At 47.1% G+C, this 20,877-nt stretch overlaps 1 protein-coding gene across 1 annotated transcript in view; it reads left to right on the top strand.

Moving 5' to 3' along the window:
• Window positions 1-20,877, top strand: part of LOC138262145 (collagen alpha-4(VI) chain-like) — a 343,879-nt gene that overhangs the window by 240,979 nt on the left and 82,023 nt on the right. Inside the window, exon 29 of the mRNA XM_069211929.1 lies at window positions 20,490-20,540. Coding sequence (XP_069068030.1) covers window positions 20,490-20,540 — 51 coding nt within the window. The remainder of the gene's footprint in view (window positions 1-20,489; window positions 20,541-20,877) is intronic.

Below are 20,877 nucleotides of genomic sequence, written 5' to 3' on the forward strand. Positions count from 1 at the left end.
TTGCTTTCTTCCCTCTCCCATAAAAAACTGGTGTGGTGTCACAACCGGTAACAGCATGGAAAAAGGGCAGCGATTCACATATATCTACGCCTAAGATTGCTGCAGTAGTGTGAGCTGGTATGTAGTGGAACTTTTTTCCTTTACTACGCTAACCACAATTCTTGACATACAATGCTTATAAAGAACTACTACATCTACTGAACAAATCATTATTTTGGAATGACCTTCAGTTACTGCATGGAATGAATCAAATCAAATCAAATCATTAACATTTATAAAGCGCGCTACTCACCCGTGCGGGTCTCAAGGCGCTAGGGGGGAAAGGGGGGGTTATCGCTGCTCGAACAGCCAAGTCTTTAGGAGTCTCCGGAAAGCGGAGTGGTCCTGGGTGGTCCTGAGGCTGGTGGGGAGGGAGTTCCAGGTCTTGGCCGCCAGGAAGGAGAAAGATCTCCCACCCGCCGTGGAGCGGCGGGTGCGAGGGACGGCAGCAAGTGCGAGGCCAGCGGAGCGGAGGGGGCGGGTGGGGACGTAGAAGCTGAGGCGTCTGTTGAGGTATTCCGGTCCCTTGTTGTGGAGGGCTTTGTGTGCGTGGGTGAGAAGACGGAAGGTGATCCTTTTGCTGACTGGGAGCCAATGCAGGTGTCTCAGGTGTGCGGAGATGTAGCTGTTGCGGGGTACGTCGAGGATGAGGCGGGCTGAGGCGGGCTGAGGCGTTTTGGATGCGTTGCAGGCGGTTTTGGAGTTTGGCTGTGGTCCCGGCGTAGAGGGTGTTGCCGTAGTCCAGGCGGCTTGTGACGAGGGCGTGGGTCACGGTTTTTCTGGTGTCGGCGGGGATCCAGCGGAAGATCTTACGGAGCATGCGGAGAGTGAGGAAGCAGGCGGAGGACACGGCGTTGACTTGCTTGGTCATGGTGAGAAGAGGGTCCAAGATGAAGCCGAGGTTGCGGGCGTGGTCTGCGGGGGTCGGTGCGGTGCCGAGGGCCGTGGGCCACCAGGAGTCGTCCCAGGCGGACGGGGTGTTGCCGAGGATGAGGACTTCCGTTTTTTCAGAGTTCAGCTTTAGGCGGCTGAGCCTCATCCAATCTGCGACGTCCTTCATACCCTCTTGTAGGTTGGTCTTGGCGCTGGCGGGGTCCTTGGTGAGGGAGAGTACAAGTTGGGTGTCGTCGGCGTAGGAGGTGATGATGATGTCGTGCTTGCGTACGATGTCGGCGAGGGGGCTCATGTAGACATTGAAGAGTGTCGGGCTGAGCGATGAGCCTTGAGGTACGCCGCAGATGATCTTGGTGGGTTCTGAGCGAAACGGAGGGAGGTAAACTCTTTGGGAGCGGTTAGCGAGGAAGGAGGCGATCCAGTCCAGGGCCTGGCCTTGGATCCCGGTGGAGCGTAGGCGGGTGATTAGGGTGCGGTGACAGACGGTGTCAAAGGCAGCCGAGAGGTCGAGGAGAATGAGGGCGACTGTTTCACCGTTGTCCATCAGGGTTCTGATGTCATCTGTGACTGAGATGAGGGCGGTTTCCGTGCTGTGGTTGGTTCGGAATCCGGTCTGTTAGGGGTCGAGCAGGTTGTTGTCTTCCAGGAAGGTGGTCAGCTGTTTGTTGACGGTCTTCTCTATTACTTTGGCTGGGAAAGGTAGAAGAGAGATGGGGCGGAAGTTTTTCAGGTCGCTTGGGTCAGCCGTAGGTTTCTTTAGTAGGGCGTTGACTTCAGCGTGCTTCCAGCATTCGGGGAAGGTAGCAGAAGAAAAAGAAGAGTTGATGACGGTCTGGAGGTGCGGGGCGATGATGTCGTCGGCTTTGTTAAAGATGAAGTGCGGGCAGGGGTCCGAAGGGGCGCCGGAGTGGATAGAGTTCATGATGGATTTGGTTTCTTCCGTGTTGATGTGGGTCCAGTTGTTGAGGGTGATGTCCGGGGAAGCGGGTTCAGTGGTGTATGGTTGGGTCTGGTGTCCGAAGCTGTCGTGGAGGTCGCTGATCTTGTGATGGAAGAAAGTGGCGAGGGATTCGCACAAATCCTGTGAGGGCGTGACGGCGTTGGCGCTGGCGCTGGGGTTGGAGAACTCTTTGACGATGCTGAAGAGTTCTCTGCTGTTGTGGCTGTTTTTGTCTAGTCTGTCGGTGAAAAAGTTCCTTTTGGCAGTGCGGATCAGGTGGTGGTGTTCGCGTGTAGCGTTCTTGAGGGCGGTCATGTTGTCAGCGGTGTGGTCCTTGCGCCAGGCCTTCTCAAGGGCACGACAAGTTTTCTTTGATTCTTTGAGGGTGTCAGAGAACCAGAGAGGTTTTTTGGTGTTGGTCTGTCGATGCGTGCGTTTGAGGGGAGCAAGGTTGTCAGCGCAGTTGGAGATCCAGTTTGTGAGGTTGAGAGCTGCGTCGTTGGGGTCGGTGGTGAGGGTTGGTTGGTTGGCGGCGAGAGCGGAGAAGAGTTGCTCTTCAGGGATCTTGTTCCACTGTCGATGAGGGATGGGTTGAGTGCGGAGGTGGGAGGTCTCGCGTCGGAATGTGAAGTGGACGCAGCTGTGGTCGGTCCAGTGTAGGGCAGAGGTGTGGCTGAAGAAGACGTGTTTGCTGGCGGAGAAGATAGGGTCGAGCGTGTGTCCGGCGATGTGGGTGGCGGTGTTCACCAGTTGTTTGAGGCCGAGGTTGGCGAGGTTGTCGAGCAGGGTGGTGGTGTTGGGGTCGTTGTTTTGTTCCAGGTGGAAGTTGAGGTCGCCTAGGAGGATGTAGTCCGGTGAGGCGAGGGCGTGCGGGGAGATGAAGTCGGCGATGGCGTCGCTGAAAGAGGCGCGAGGTCCGGGAGGACGGTAGACGAGGGATCCTCTGAGGGTGGTCCTTGGGTCGGTGCGAATCTGAAAATGCAGGTGTTCAGCGGCGAGGGGGGGGTCTTCGGTGGAGGTGGTGACGCTGATGGAGTCTTTGAAGATGATTGCGACACCTCCTCCTACTTGGTTGGTGCGGTCTTTTCTGGAGATCTTGTAGCCTTCGGGGATGGCGGGTAGCGATGTCTGGAGCAGAGGAGGCGTTCATCCATGTCTCCGTGATGAAGGCGACGTCCGGGGCTGTGGAGTCCAGGAGGTCCCAAAGTTCAACGGCGTGCTTGTGGACGGAACGAGCGTTGATCAGGATGCACTTGAGGTGGTTGATGGCGCGTGGGCTTGTGGTCGTGGTAGTTGCGTGGTGGAAGATGCGTTTGCAGGAGTTGCAGGCGAAGGGTCCATGGGTGCGTTTGGGGTGAGCTAGGAAGCAGGTTTTGGAGCGCCCTGGGTTGAGGGCGTGGAGGGTGGTGGGGTCGTAGCGGATCAGCGGGGCTTGGGGGAGCTGGGGACCAGGGGTCGTGGCGCTGGGCGCGGGCCAGGCGCGGACGGGCGCAGACGGGCTTGCCTCTGGCGCGCCTCCGGCGCGCCAGCGGCGTGCCCGCTGCGCAGTCGCGCAGCGGCCGCCATAAGAGGTAGGAGGGGGGGGGAGGGGTCAGCTGGGGGCGAATGGGAGCTGGGGGGCGGGGGCGTGCAGGAGGTCGCGGCGGGAAAGCGCGAGGGAGGGGGGGGACAGGTAGAGTGAGAGGAGCTGGGGGAGGGGGTTTAGGGTGGAGGAGGGTGAGTGTTAGGAGGTTTGGAGATTAGGGAGAGAGATAGGAGTAGGGTTGTGAAGATAGGGGAGGGAGGGTTGTAGAGGTGGGTGAGGGAGAGAGGTAGAGTGAGAGGATAGGGAGATAGGTAGTAGAGGGGGTGGCGGGAGGGGGGGAGAGATAGAGAAATAGATAGAGAAAATAGATAGAGAAGTCGATAGATAGGGAAATAGATAGATAGACAGATAGGTAGGTAGGAGGAGGTGGAGAGTGGGGGAGTTAGATAGTGAGATAGGGAGCTAGAGAGATAGGAAGATAGGAGGAGTGAGGGAGGTAGATAGCGAACGGGTTAGCTAGGGGTGAGAGAGGGGGAGGCGAGTGAGGGAGGGGGATGAGGAAGGAGCAGGAGGGCAGGCTCGGGGGAAGAAGACGGAGGAGGTAGAAGAGCCGAAGACAGAAGAACAGAAGACAGAAGAACAGAAGAACAGAAGACAGAAGAACAGAAGACAGAAGAACAGAAGACCGGAAGAGCAGAAGACCAGAAGAACAGAAGACCAGAAGACCAGAAGAACAGAAGAACAGAAGAACAGAAGAACGGAAGAACGGAAGACCGGAAGAGCAGAAGAACAGAAGAACAGAAGAACAGAAGAACAGAAGAACAGAAGAACAGAAGAACAGAAGAACAGAAGAACAGAAGACAGAAGCACAGAAGATCGGAAGAGCAGAAGTACAGAGAAGAACAGAGAAGAACACAGAAGAACCGAGAAGAAGAACACAGAAGCACCGAGAAGAACAGAGAAGAAGAACACAGAAGACCGGAAGAACACAGAAGAACAGAAGGGAAGAACAGAAGAACAGAAGAGAAGAACAGAAGAACACAGAAGAAGATTGCAGAGGGGGAGCGAGGAGGAAGAGACAGAGAGGAGGAAAAGAAGCAGGAGCAGGAGAGAAGGTGAGTGGCGCGGGGCAGGGCGAGGGGCTGCGAGGAGGGGGGTACTTACAGTTAGGTGGGTCTCAGGAACACAGGAACTCGGGAACTTGGAGGAGCTGCAGCGGCAGGGGGAGCGACCTACCCTTGGGTCAATGGTATCAATGAATGAAGCAAAATGGTATATCCACTTCCTCATGACTGCAAGGCAATAGTTGGAAACTCCTAACTGGTGTGGAAGGCAACTTTATACTGACAGGTGACAATTACTTGCTTCCGTTCGATGTTCGATGTTAATAAGTTGCACATGCCTACTCAGTAAACCAGTAAACCAAGCAACTCTCTCTTGTTTTTGTTTCATCTAAGGAAACTATGGCAATCTTTGGGTACAGGAGTGTTAGACTCAACTCGGTTGCGGAGACCCTCACCTCTTTTTTCCTCTAACACTTTCCTTGATGCTTCCAGTGATATATATATATATATATATATATACACCACACAAGATCCAATTGTTTCATGTTCCTTGCTCGGGTTTCTATGTATGGTATAAAAACTGTTGAAGCATAATCATCAAATGTTTTACAAGACTTAGGAGGTAGCATAATTATTATAGCTGCACCATCTAATATATTTACATCAACCTATGGAACAGTGTTGTGTAGGGTTTTACTTCCAGCAATGCAGTCCAATAGCTGTGACTTCTGTCCTTTCTGATTTTTCTATTCACAGATGTAGATGGCAAAAAAGACTGATTTTCAAGCTTGAAATATTCTTCCAATTTACCATTTCTTGCCTGATACCCGACGTATAATCTAGCAAACAGATTGTAATTACTTTTTAACGGGGATAGTTTGTCTTTGGACTCAGAAGTTTTCTGCAGGCTGGTACTAAGTAATTAATGTGTGGTACTTTGGATTGTATCTGTTATGGGCTTTCAACAAGTTTATAACACCTCATGAAAATAGGAGTTATATTTCGATCTACCTATTTCATGAGCTGTTTTCACTGACATGATGCTTGTAGCAGGCATAACATTGTTGTCCAGACTGAGTAGATCACTGTTGTACGGTAGAGATTTTACATCTTTTGTGAAATATTTTTGTACACTAGGTATTTGTTCATGGTGGCAAAGGTTGTTTTTTTAGCATTCACAAATATTTGTTCTGATTTATTTACAACTCTAGAAATCTCTGGCAAAGATATCCATCTTCTGAGAGCTCCTAGATTTTCTGTCAGACCTACAGCACCTCCATCGTTCTTGATTACAGCATTTTCCTGCTCATGATTTTGATCTAGAGCAATTGATGAGAATGCACAGCTGCTTTTGTTGACAACAAACTTTCCTTTACAAAACACTGAGTGAATGTGCGGGTGGCTTCTGATACTCTTGCCGTGTCGTGAATGTGGACAGACAGCCATTGAGAATAATGACTATGATTTGTAGCAAACATCCATGGAGCCATCTTAACAAGAACCTGTACATACAAATCAAAGTTACCCTCTCTGATTGAATGAACAAGCTCAAGAGCAAGTACCTGCAGAGCCATAGCAATTGCCCAAAACTGGGAGTGTGGGTGCACGTTCGACTTTCACTCAATCCAGTTAGAAAAATCCCTTATTTCTTCATGGGACTGTGTAGATTCAAGATAACTTTTATAAGTCTTTCTCTGTAATATTTACAGCACAGCAACAGTAATTTGATGAGCATGACGTGTGTGGGTTAAGTGGGAAACTGTCAATATAGCATCAGCTTTTCCTAAAGTAGTGGTGTCAGCTCACACTAACATACTGGTCCATCCACTGTTCGAAAGGCAGTCTCCAAGTCCTTTATTGAAAGTCATTTCAATATGAAGTTCCATCATCATCAGAACATATTGACCTTCACCCTGTAGATGCCGTACATCCCATTGAATTTGTTTGGGTGGGGCGAAGAGAGGTTGCTCCACTGAAATAGTGGGTGTTTGTCCTGGATTGAAATAATGTGCAGCCTCTTTAATGACTTTCATGCAATGCAAGACCATGGATTAAGAATGAACACTTTCTGTGAACAGCAGCAACAATGTAGTAGTTGACAGTGGTCTATTGATAGGTTATAGCAATGACGCATGATATACTGCCCAAGATATGCTTTCAACAGAAGAAATATTTAAACTCTCAACATTTTACATCACTCTTTCAAGCCATTTATATTCATAGGTAATAGCAGCCTCAATTAGATCATTTTGGCGATCAGTTACTCCAGCTAAAATATGATAATCTGTAGTGTTCATTGAAGCTGGTTCGATGTCTGTATACAGTACTGGAAGATTTGAATTTTTATTGACTTTTCCCTACTACGATTAACTAGAAGGAATTGATCATGCCTTGAGAAATCCTCCATCTTGAGTTTGTAGGATTCCCCCAATAGGATTAGGGATGTGCCCCCCTCCCCACAGGTAGGAGGTACAAAGAGGGTGTAGCCACCCTCAAGGACAGTAGCCATTGGCTACTGCCCTCCCAGACCTAAACACCCCCCTAAATCCAGTATTTATGGGCACCCCAGATCCCAGGAAATCAGATTCCTGCAACCTGAAGAAACAAGAAGGACTGCTGACCTACAAGCCTGCAGAGAAGGAGGAAAACGACAACTGCTTTGGCCCCAGCCCTACCGGCCTGCCTCCAACTTCGAAAACCTGCTCCAGCGACGCATCCGACAGGGACCAGCGACCTCTGAAGCCTCAGAGGACTGCCCTGGACTAAAGGACCAAGAAACTCCAGTGAACAGCGGCCCTGTTCAAGACCAGCTACTTCTTTGCAACAAAGAAGCAACTTTCAAAGACTGCGCGTTTCCCGCCGGAAGCGTGAGACTTCACACTCTGCACCCGACGCCCCCGGCTCGAGATCCAGAGAACAAACACCTCAGGGAGGACTCCCCGGGGACTGGGAGCCCGTGAGTAACCAGAGACGACCCCCCTGAACCCCCACAGCGACGCCTGCAGATAGAATCCAGATGCTCCCCCTGACCACGACTGCCTGTAACAAGGGACCCGACGCCTGGAACCAGCACTTCACTCGTAGCCCCCAGGACCTGAAGGAACCGAACTTCCATGCAGGAGTGACCCCCAGGCGACCCTCTGCCTAGCGCAGGTGGTGGCTGTCCTGAGAAGCCCCCCCTGTGCCTGCCTGCTCCGCTAGAGTGACCCCCGGGTCCCTCTATTGATTCCTACCTAAAACCCGACGCCTGCTTTGCACACTGCACCCGGCCTCCCCTGTGCCGCTGAGGGTGTGTTTTGTGTGCCTACTTGTGTCCCCCCCAGTGCTCTACAAAACCCCCCCTGGTCTGCCCCTCCGAGGACGCAGGTACTTACCTGCTGGTAGACTGTAACCAGAGCACCCCTGTTCTCCGTAGGCACCTATGTGTTTTGAGAACCTCTTTGACCTCTGCACCTGACCGGCCCTGAGCTGCTGGTGTGGTAACTTTGTGGTTGCCTTGAACCCCCAACGGTGGGCTGCCTATGCCCCAGAACTGAGACTTGTAAGTGTTTTAATTACCTCCTAATCTAACCTTCACTTACCTCCCCCAGGAACTGTTGATTTTTGCACTGTGTCCACTTTGAAAATAGCTTATTGCCATTTTTACAAAGACTGTATATGATACTGCTTTTATTCAAAGTTCCAAAAGTATCTAAGTGAAGTACCTTACATTTAAAGTGTTTAATGTAAATCCTGAACATATGGTTCCTAAAATAAACTAAGAAAATATATTTTTCAATAGAAAAAGCTATTGGCCTGGAGTAAGTCTTTGAGTGTGTGTTCCTCATTTATTGCCTGCGTGTGTACAACAAATGCTTAACACTACCCTCTGATAAGCCTACTGATCGACCACACTACCACAAAATAGAGCATTAGAATTATCTACTTTTGCCACGATCTTACCTCTAAGGGGAACCCTTGGACTCTGTGCACACTATTTCTTACTTTGAAATAGTATATACAGAGCCAACTTCCACACAACTTGTTCACTCTCATACAATGCGCAAATGCTATTTTCTAAGTCAGCAGCTATTTGCAAAACCCTATCATATGAAATACAAATACCTAGTTTATGGAAATTGTCTACACGTTCTCGATTTCTCATTTGACTGTGTATTGAAAGAGCAATGTATATGAAAAAAGGAGTTTATTTGTTGCTAATATGTCTAGGAACTGAAGAAGAGCCTGTTCTTGAATTCTTCACGCTGTTAAACATCAGTAATTTGGAAATAGACAATGCTATATTGGTAGAGGCTGTTTCACAGGACTACTGATCTCTCATGTCGGATCCATCATGTACATTTTACCAAGGGCAAGAAGGGATTCAGGAACTGATCGGTTTCTACAATTATCCCCAAATATTCCATTGAAGTTTTCAGATTTCCGCATCAGGTCCCTGCTAAAGTTTGCTGCATTAGCAATATTTAGGGTGTCAGAATCTGACTTGTCACAGGCAAAAACCAATGTGGATCCTATAGCATTTTTTAAAGCAGGACATCTCTTTTTTTCATTGTATGCCTTCAAACCTCTTGTATTTCTGAGAATTTTCTTTTTTAGTCTTGTCGAGTTAACTTTACCTGGAGTGGAATTGAGCTGCTTTACTCTGCTTGTGTAAAGGGTTAGTAAATCACAGAGTTTGAAAATTGGTTAAACATCTCTCACTCGCGAATCTTTCAGATAAGAAACACATTTAGCTAGAGCTATTCCTTCTGCTGTGGTCTCATCAGGTGATTCGTTTTTATTCTTTCGTGCACTGCGTGCTCTGTTATAGTCCAAATAAATATTTATGATGGTATTCAGAATCCTGTGCGTGCATGTCACCCAGCCAATTTTGCAATGAGTGCTGTATCTTGAACTAACTTGGCACACTGACAAACATTAGTATCCACATCATCTATTTTTGCTTTATGCTTTACAGATGTATCTGAGTCTTTGCAAAAAACATGCTTTTCTTCCAGGAATTTTATTTGGAACTGAAACTTCTGAACAAGTGTTAACTGGGCTACCACATAGATCCACATCACAATGTTTTCTTTTCTGAGCCTTTTGCAGCTTTAGATTTCTGCACTTCCTGAAACATGACTTATGACACACTGCATTGTTAGCCCTTAATGTCTGCTCAATACCAGAAGCATTATTAAGCCATTCTAGTTCAATATTCGTAGGTACACATTCTGATTCTTAAATTTATTCAGGTTATGGTCTAAAATACTATATTCAGATCCATAATGTTTGTGTGTAGTGTTTGCTGAGCTAATAATTCTTTCTGAAGTACTTTCCTGGCAAAGAACACAGATGGACCAGTTTGTTGCAACAATATCATTGTGCTGGACACCTTCACCACTGGTTGTCAGTGTTGCAATAAGGTGTTGTTTTGACATGCTACTCATTTTCTAGGCATTACAGAACACAAATTGAAGCAGAAAACAAAAGAAAGGGACATAGTGATATATAATACATAGTAATAAATGTTGATGCATGTCAATAAGTATGAATATTTATGCCAACTCTATAACAGATTTGAATTTTAAAATCGTCTACATGATTTTGCCAGATATTTTGGATTTATATTTATGACCTCACAGCCTAGACCTAATGTGGACATGCACATGACATGCACTGTTGTGTACACATGAACTTTTGTGCCGAAGTTGACGCAAATCGGAAGATTTAAAATGATTTTTTTATAGCAGTCAGCCATCTTGGATTTCAGTTGGACTATATGACGTCATAGGCGATATTCACTTGGGGTCTTTACTATTACAAAGAAGAATGTCTGTCCCAATTGTCAGCTCTCTATCACAAGTTGAATGATTTTTCAGTCTAACAGCTATACTAAAAGATCATTTGCAAGATAGACCAAGTCTATTAAGTAAGGAGAGAACCATGACATCAGTCAATAGGCTCTAACAGAAATAGGTGACCCCTACACTAATTCCGAATAGAAGGCAGGGAATGCTCCTCTAATATCTGACTGATACCAAATAAGTTAAGTGGATTATAATGATTTGTAAGTGATAGGGATTTATAAAGAATAAAGTAGGAAATGGTCAAGTTTTTACAAAGCGCAAGATGGTCAAAAGCAAGAAAGTCCCAGAGCACAGGCCCAGTAGCCCTGAGAGCCCACCTACTGCAGAAAGCAAATCACGTTTAAGGCAGATTAGAGCCTGAACAAAGAGATCTAGGTGGCAGGAAGGCTATGAAGATGTATTGTAAAGACAACCAGTAAGTTAAAAGGCTTGATATATATATCACAAAGGACCTTTAAAAGGATATTTTGAGGAATGAGACACCAGTGCAGTATATAACATGTATATTAAACATAGTTCATTTCCTCAATTTATAAACTGAAAGTGAAGTTCTGGATACAGGGACTTCGTTGAAGCACTAATGAAGGTAGCCAAAAATTTAGAAGGTTCAATAATCAAATTGAGGTTGAAATAGGCAGTATTGTACAGCAGCAGGTGAAAACTAGTTTTATTTGCTCATTGAGTGAGAGATAAAGGACAAACACAAGAGTTTGGGCCAGATGTAGGAAGTCATTTAGCATTTCTTAACAGACCGAATTGCTATTTCAGGCCATTACAACATGATAAATGGGTTTTCAGATGTGCGAAGCCCTTTAAGCAGTCGTAAATTGTGATACCAAGTAAAAATCATAATTTGCAAACCCCTAAATAGGAAATTGCGAATAGGGATTACTTATTTGTGATTCCTATGCTCATGTACAAAACATTTCCTAAATTCGAATTGGGCATTTACGAAATGCAATAACCATGGACGCAATGGTAACAATGTGCAATTTAAAAAAAACACCCAACAAAGCTTTTTTTATATGCGATAGAGCGCACATATGCCCCCAGGGCATATGTGTCCTCTACATGTGCACTACTATTTTTGGGGTGCATCACAGTGGGCTTCTGTCATATGCAAGGCCATCATTGATTTCATCATCCTCCTGGCCATCAACTCGACACACTGCATGTTTTTAGGGGATCTCAGATTCCACATAGCCGACCCCAACAACAACTCCACCAACCTCCTGGACAACTTAAACAACATTGGACTCAAACAGCTAGTCACCAGCCCCACATACCGCAGGACACACTCTGGATCCCATCTTTACAGCCAGCAACAGAATTAGGTTCTCCCACACAACAGAGATCACATGGAGCGATCTCCACATCACATATTGCTCCATAATGAGCAGATCAGAGCCTTCCACTACTCCCTGACCTCCCTCCTCCACAGATGGGGAAACAATCATGGAGACCTAATGATCCACTGCCCTCAACTTCAGCAAAGCCACCCTCTACTGCAACCTCGAGTGAGACACCCGCAATCTATCCGAATGGCTCCTCAACGGGTCCAACAAAGTCACCCCTACAGGGGTACTCCACCTTCAGAAGATCCAGCAGGCACTCAAGGTGGTTTACCCCTGAACTCTGCATGCGAATGAAGAGGGCTAGACAGACGATGGTGCATCAACAGAAACCAAGCAGACGCCACTACCTTCAAAGGAGCACTGAACATATACCATCGCCACCTCAGAGAATCAAAAAAGGTTGCCCTACTCAGCTGCATCAAGGAAAGTATCAACCGCTCAAAGGAACTTTTCAAGATCGTCAAAGCGTTATCCTTCCCAGCAGCCACCGTAAACACAATCCAACCCTCCCAGACCATCTGTGACACACTAACCGACTACTTCCATTACAAAATCAAAGCCATCTACAGCAACTTTTACCCCCAACCCATTAGCATCGACCACCTTCTGGCGACACCACCAGCCATCTAATCACTGTCTGGAAGCCTCTATCTATCCAGGAAACAGCACCCCCCATGAGTTTGACCCACTCCGGCTCATCCAACGACCCTTGCCCCCACTGCATGTTCAACGTGGGCCAGAGGGAAATCAGCAGCATCTTCGCTCCCATCCTCAATACCTCCATCAGGACCGCTGCCATCCCCGAAACATAGCCGCTCTTGAAAAAAACATTTGCTGACCCCAGTGAACTCAAAAATTACCACCGTATATCACTGCTTGCCTTCCCAGCTAAGATTCTGGAAAGAGCCATGAACCACCATCTCTCAGAACACCTGGAAAGACACAATCTACTATACATCTCCCAATGCAGTTTCCTCACCAACCACAGCACTGAGACAGCCCTGATCACCGCAGTGTACGACATCAGGTCCCTCCTCGAGACCTGCCCTTATCCTCCTAAATCTTTCTGCTGCGTTCAACACCATCTCCCATTACACCCTCACCTCCAGACTCCACCATGACAGGATCTGAAGCAACGCCCTCAAATGGATCCACGCCTTTCTCACAGGATGCACCCAGAGAGTCTACCTCCCACCTTTAGCCTCAGAACCAAAGAGCATCATTTGCGGTGTCTCCCAGGGGTCCTCTCTGAGCCCCACCCTTTTCAACGCATACATGATGCAGTTGGCCGAGATTTTTAATTGCCAAAATCTCAACATCATCTCATATGCGACAACACTCAACTCATACTCTCCTTCTCCGAAGACCATGCCACCCCTAGAGCTAACTTCAGCAACGCCATGACCCACATCGCTGAATGGATGAGACCCAACTGCTTAAAGCTGAACACGGATAAGACTGAGGTGATAATTTTCAGAAACAACATAGCCCCCTGGGACAACTCCTGGTGGCCCTCCAAGCTCGGACAACCCTCGACCCCAACTGACCACACTCGCAATCTCGGCATCATCGTCAACAACAAACTCACCTTCCAATTACAGATAAACACAGTGGCCTCCTCCTGCTTCCATAACCTTGCATGCCACTGAAGATATTCTGATGGATTAACACTGAATCCAAAAAGACGGTAACCCAAGCCATCATCTGCAACAGACAGGACTAACGAAACGCTCTTTACGTCGGACTGCCCATCCAGCTCCTCCATCGCCTCCAAACCATTGAGTATGATAGGCGAGACTAGTCTTGGACCTTCCCAGGAGACCAAAGCAAAACAAACGCTGTGGAAAAGCGTAACTGGATGGACGGAATGCGGAACCAATCAAACATTCACCCCCAGTCACAGATCTGGGTTTAATCCATCCATTATTTTGCTCACCATGCCACCCCAGTTTGAACCCAGCCATATGCAAATCAGTCTTGACCCTGTTCCTCATGGGAACAGTCCAGCCCGAACTGCCAGGCCAGGTTTTCCCTGGACCGGAAACAAGCATCCTGGGACCGGTTTCGGGGCGGCAAAAGCAAAGCAAAACAAACGCTGTGGGATAGCGTAACTGGATGGACGGAATGCGGAACCAATCAAACATTCACCCCTAGTCACAGATCTGGGTTTAATCCATCCATTATTTTGCTCACCATGCCACCCCAGTTTGAACCCAGCCATATGCAAATCAGTCTTGACCCTGTTCCTCATGGGAACAGTCCAGCCCGAACTGCCAGGCCAGGTTCTCCCTGGACCGGAAACAAGCATCCTGGGACCGGTTTCGGGGTTTCACCCCTCATCAGCCAGGCTAGCTTGAATCCAGTGGCACAGTGAGCCCGGGACCCACGTCTGGGCATACCCGGCACACTTAGGGCGTCAAAAGCAAAGCAAAACAAACGCTGTGGGATAGCGTAACTGGATGGACGGAATGCGGAACCAATCAAACATTCACCCCCAGTCACAGATCTGGGTTTAATCCATCCAATATTTTGCTCACCATGCCACCCCAGTTTGAACCCAGCCATATGCAAATCAGTCTTGACCCTGTTCCTCATGGGAACAGTCCAGCCCGAACTGCCAGGCCAGGTTCTCCCTGGACCGGAAACAAGCATCCTGGGACCGGTTTCGGGGTTTCACCCCTCATCAGCCAGGCTAGCTTGAATCCAGTGGCACAGTGAGCCCGGGACCCACGTCTGGGCATACCCGGCGCACTTAGGGCGGCAAAAGCAAAGCAAAACAAACGCTGTGGGATAGCGTAACCCCCCACCTCAGAGGTCTCCATTGGCTGTCCGTTCACAGGAGTTGCAAATTCACATTTCTCACCCTTGTGTATAAAGCCCTCCACAATGTCGGATGCAGTCTCATCAACCACAGACTCTCCTTCCACTGGCCCACCAGGGAGCTCCGTTCTATTACCCGTGCCCTCGATCAAGTCTCAAGAGTTTGCACCAGTCGCTACAGTTGACAATCCTTCTCCTACCTTGTCACCAAGATCTGGAACGACCTCCCCCCACTCACACCCTCCTAGACTTCAGGTGGGAGCTAAAGACATGGCTCTTTAACGAGAGGCTATCAGCTCGCATCAACAACCCTCAGTGCCTGGATACCCCCCAGGGTGAGATGCCATGCTTTACAAACCCCTAATGATTGATAGCCATCCTACTTTAGCATTTCCATAGGAAATTCTTACTTTAGAAATGCTAAACCTGCCCATTGGAACAAATGGCATGGGATTTCCTAATTGCAAGTTCCTAATAGCGATTTCTAATCCGTAGGAATTGCTATTTGGAAATCAGAAATGTCATACATTCCATTTCCTAAATAGCGATTTCTAGAAGCGGATATTTAGGAAATGCAAATTGCATTTTCATTCATCTGGCCCTTTGAGTCTTAGAGATTGGACAAACCAATTAACCAATACATGACAGAGAAAGGGCAGGACATCTAAGGAGAGGAGGAGATGACTGATGACTAGACAGTTTGTCTTTGTCTAAATTCAGTTTAAAAGGTTTCACCCATCCATCGTTGTGTGACTTCAGAACTACCACCAGAGTGTGCAGTGGTGTTGCTGAAAATGCTGCTCAAACCTTATGATCATTCAGGTATCACCATGATGGTACAAAAATCTGACTCCAAATGACCTGACAAGTGCAGTTAGGGACAGCAGGTAAAGCAATTAGGTGAGAAAGACCAGAATGAAAGTCGAAAGAAAGAGAGGGAGAGGCATAAACTGGGTGTGCCAAAATAAACCTCAGGAAAACACCAAGTGTAACCAGGTTGGGACTGGCAGGAGGGCTGGTCTGACAGATCAGTGTGTGGGCCATTCTTTTCTGGTTATTGGTAGGTCAGTTTATAGTCTGGTTTGTACTGTGGATTTCTCTGACATTATCTCAAACTGCTACAGCAAGCACAAATACATGTAGTCTACCAGACCTTGCCAAAAATCCTATGTAGCGTGTCTTTACAGGCCCAGAACTGCCCAAATTTGCACTTACTTTTTTAAAGTATCTAATTCGCTAACGGGGGGTTCTATTTTTTGTCATAGTCCAACCCTGAGTGTAACATAAGCCTTAACACATCTATTGCTAATTTTGGCCAGGGTTGGACTAGCATATAGGGCAAACTGGTAGTGCCAGAAGGGCTGGCCTTACAGGTCAGGGTGTAGGCTGTTTGTTTCTCTGTTTGTGCATCCTTTTTAATTTCTGGTGGGTCAGTTTTCACTGATATTACCACAAACATTGCCTACTGCAAGCACAAATGCATGCAGCCTCCCATACCATGCAAAACACTAGAAAGCATGTCTAAATAAGTTCAAAATGGCCTCTATTTGCCACTTTTATCTTATTTACTAGCGAAGCCGCTTTTAATTTGGTGCCTGGGTCTATTTTCTTTCCGTGTTTGTTACACCAAGATAGCCAAATATTTCTAGGTTTGAAGCTAGCAGGGCGTAATAAAAATACAAAGTCATTTGCACAATACATTTGAGTCACCAGCACTATGGAATGTGCTGCATACAAAGTCAGTGTCACCTAGTGCTGTTAACTTGGCAACACAGGAGCCAACTCGGTCCAGAGCTCGATAGCACTAAGTTAAAAGTAGCAGGATGACCAGAGAGGGCTAGCAGGTCAGGGAGTAACTCAACAAGATCTGTACAGCTCAAGGACCTATCAAAAACTAAAGTTCTTACCTCATGTATCTTCCATATCCAGTGGATCAATTTATATTCATGAAGAATGGCAATTGCAAAAGAAAGACCAGAAATTGTATGAAACCAAGACTATTTAACAATGGAACATTCCTACTTCTAATCGGAGATTAAATGAAAGCTCTCTCCAGAGGATCCTGCAGAGACATACATGCTCGAGAGATTGTTCGTACAAAAGGTGGGGTGATATCAGAACTATATAAAAACCCTTCAAAATGACAAAAAGGATATTTCATCGATATCCAGCAACATATGTAACAGAGCTTGCCAAACACAGGTAAGAGCATATCTACTCAGAAAACGTGGATCTTGCAATACAAGAAATTGGTGCAGGTCATTTATGAGCACTAGGCCTACTCTACCCCCAAAAGAGTGACTAAGACGTATGCAAAGCTGATGCCTGTCCTAGTGTGGAGACAGAGAATGGTTATCTACATATGCCACAGGTGTGTACTGTAATCTAGAAATGCCAGGGAGAAGGGAGAGCATAAGTACAGTCAGTAGTGGGGAGACAGTTGGCATTGATCTTGTGAGAGTGTTTGCTAGGACTGTTCCCTTTTCTAAGAAAATCAGAAAAAGCAGGTACAAAGTTGCAGTATTGGGACTGGTTATTGCTAAAGGTTGCTTCACTATGTATCAACTACAAGCAAACCATACCAAGTGGTGAAGTGGCTGGAAGACATGTAGGGTTGGGCACTCGCAGAAGAGATATACAAGAAGAGCGGTGGAATGGATAAGGGAGTAGAGTAAAATATGGCAGGTTCTGTGAAGTGTGTTACTCCATCACTGTAGTGTGGCCCTCTTGGACCCACGTTGGTTCTCGTTTTTAGCTTCAATTTAGATTTTACATTTTACACATTTTAAGCTGCATTGCTTTTAGCTGTGACATTTTACACGCTTTTGCTTGCATGACATTATTCTAGGAATATGGGCGCTAACTTAACTCCATATTTAGATTTTGACGCTAGACCAGTCTAGCGTCAAAATTTTGGAGTTAGCGATATTTTTAGGAAGTGCCAACCCACCTTTTGTTAATTAGATGCAAGGTAGGTGTTCCCTTCCAAAAAATTACACTAGCCCCCCAGCTCCATATTTAACACTTGACGCTGAAACGACGCGCAAGTGGGAGGTGGACCTAAATAATGGCGCTAAGCCCACTTAGTGCCATTATTTAACCCATGGTCAGACTAGACGTTAATGTGCAGGTAGGCCCATTTCCATTGGGAAGTACCATGGAATGGGCACAAAGATGCCCACCCCAACCCCCAGCTTCACCACTTCCCACATCACAGGGACGCTACAGGAGGAGGGAGCCCATCCAGGTAAGTTGCAGGTAAGTGTATGTGCATCAGTGTGGTGTGCCATTGGGGGCCCCTTACATGGGGTCCCCTGCCTGGCACTGGGTTTGTAGAGCTTGCCCATGGGACACTGGTCTCCTATGGTGGGCATAGGGGTAGTTGTAAAGACTCCTGTCTAAACTTAGACAACAGTCATTATTTGGCTGCTTGTGCATTCAAAAATGACGCTCGGCTGACTAACGGCAGATTTGTGCTGCTAGTCAGCCTACCGTCATTTTTGACCCACTAGTGCCATTTCCCCTAACACCATCCCTCACTGGCTAGAATAATTTTTTGAGACGCTAGTCATTCCTTAGCACTATCTTGCATCATTTTATAAATATGGCGCACGGATGGCGTTCAAGAATGGCGTTAGCTTGCATTAGGAACAATTAAGCACAATTGCTTTAGCGCAATTGTGAACCCTTTTTCATAAATGTGGGCCATAGTGTACCTCTTGTTTTAGGTAGCCTTTTCTCAACATATATTCAGTGAATTCTGTTCAAGCCTAGGAACAGAGTACACAATATCCTAGTGCCTGCATTGCCTGTTCAGGAGCCAGCTTCTAACATCTAGACATCGCATTGCATCAGAGCTCTGCTTATAACAAAGTGTGAGTTTTAATTAATAAATGGTACACTGACCTGTAAGGGGCAGAGGGGCATTCCGACCGCGACCATCCTGGGACAGATGCTGTAATCAACATCCAGGTTCCCGAGTGGATTGACATCCACACTACAAGCTGACTCCTGATGCAGGTTGTAGGTATGGGGCTACGGCTTATTCCTGTAGATTGGCAAGGCACAAGGGTACACCTGCTATGCTCTCTGTATAGTCTTTGGGTTAGATAGGGACCTCTAGAACTCTTACCATGGTTGGATTGTTTATTAGCTTTACTGTGTTCATAATGCTGGTAACATTGCTCTGTTTCATCTGCTTAATAATTGCAGCTCATCTCTTTATGCAAGATTACGATTGTTTCAATGTATTAAAAACTTATCTTGTATCTCTCTTGTGTTCTTGCCTGGGTATCCATGAGTAATACAACAAAAGGGTGAGATTTGTTTCCATGACTTCCTTGGGAGTCAGAGTGTCATGTTTAGGTTGCCCTAATCACCTTCCACGCCAATAAGGTTAGGGTTCAGGATGAGACACTATGAGCTAGCTAGGAATTGGGCAGACATTCTCTGATGGTGTGGAAGGACTCAGTCCCCTACATTCTGAAGCTCCGACATCTTAATATGCAGTTCTATTATCTCAGTAGGAACTGTATAACATCATCTGATGGGTTCCTTTATGCTAAGCCAACTTGAACAAATATAATTATGCTGGGTGTTTACTAAGACAGTACATACAAGGGAGGCATTGAAAATGGCCAATATCAAAGATCAATGGTTTGCTGTTGAATTTCAGGGAGGGACGGGTGGCAACAGATACTAATAAAATAGTACCAACAAAAGTACTACATGTGCATAAACATGCTATATTCTGAGTGAATTGTTGATGCAGTCTCAATGTAAGACGGTTATACTAGACACTATGGCAGTCATTATGAACATGGCGGTCTGGACCACCACGCCGGCGGTGGCAGTCATTACCGCCAACGGCGGTTATATACTGAACACAGTAGTGAACTGCAAAGCAGCCAGTTCACTACCACCCACCGCCAGGCCAGAATCAACCGGCGGGCGACTGTATGCACATTCGACCGGTGGTGGAGGCCGGACCGGCAGTGGGATTATGATCCCATTTCCACCAGGGATATGCGGAAAGCATATGGGTGACAGGAATACTCATTCCTGTCACCTGTATGTGACACCCCAGCCACCCCTCCTTGCCACTACACGCACCCACCCCCAAATCCCTAGATCCGCCCCCACCCACAAACCCTGAAAACCAACCCCCCCAACTCTCCACCCCCAAAACCACATGTAGGCCCTCCAGCTCGACCCTCACCATCCCCCACCCCTACCCCTACATACAGGTCCCCTCCAAACCCCAAACCCCCACATCCTCATTCACCCATTCACCTACATGCACACACGCATACGTACACTCGGACACACATCCCCCCTCACACATACACTCATGCACATCCCATGCACTGACACACTCCCACACATGCCCCCTCCCCCTTCCCTCTCAGACAGCACTAACCTCTTCCATTGCGCTGCTCTGGGAGGGAACAGGCTCCCTGGATGCTGCACCGCCACCATCGCCGCCTCTCCATACACCGCCACGTGTATGACTGCATCATCATAGGCATGGTGGTGTCTGGATTGATGTGGCAGTGAGGGTGGAGCAGCATCCAAACCACCAGCATGGCGCATGGTGGCCCTCACCGCCATCAATGGCGGTGAGGGTCCATGCGTCATTATTTGGCGGAATGCCAGCCGCCGCCACTGGCGGTCTTCCATTGACCGCCGGCATGGTTGGCGGCGGGGCATCCCGCCAAAATCAAAATGACCCCCTATGTGGTGGATTGGAATGGATGTACGGAAAGTGACCACTTTGTTGGAGGAAAGCTACAGAGTTAGTTGCACGGGTGGACATGAAAGGCAAAGGGAACATCATTTTCCCTGAATAAACAAGGGATAGGTTTGGAGGTTTTTAAAACTGACTTTACTCTTTTGAGTGCCAAACTATTAGGTCGCTAAGAAGGCCATGACAACTCATTGTGTTAATGTTCTTTTGTGACCTGTTTAACTTAAACATGTACTAAACATGTAATATTTTCACAGGGAATTGATGGCCAAGATGGTTATGGTTCAGTGGGACGAAAAGGAGACCAGGTGAGGCCAAATCATTAGGTATTCTCTTTTGTCAATGGAAAGTAGAGTGTCTAAAATTTTGTTTCGTTATTGTTATTGTATTTAATTCAAACCTGGCTCCATATAGCATTATAATCTGCCACAGCATTCTATTGATGCATTAAGTAAATCTCAAACAGGAGGTGCTGTTTTTAGAGCATATTGTTAATGTGTGGTTTAAAATAAAATGGAATTACAGAGTCTTTTAATGCCTCAGAAATCATATCTGATGCCAGTGATTATATGTTATTCTTCACATCTTGGTCACCTTTGCAACGCTGAGATACCATATGACCTCTTGCTTGCCCAACAGAATTCA

Source organism: Pleurodeles waltl, chromosome 10, assembly GCF_031143425.1.
Source record: "Pleurodeles waltl isolate 20211129_DDA chromosome 10, aPleWal1.hap1.20221129, whole genome shotgun sequence".
In the NCBI taxonomy this organism is placed as follows: domain Eukaryota; kingdom Metazoa; phylum Chordata; class Amphibia; order Caudata; family Salamandridae; genus Pleurodeles; species Pleurodeles waltl.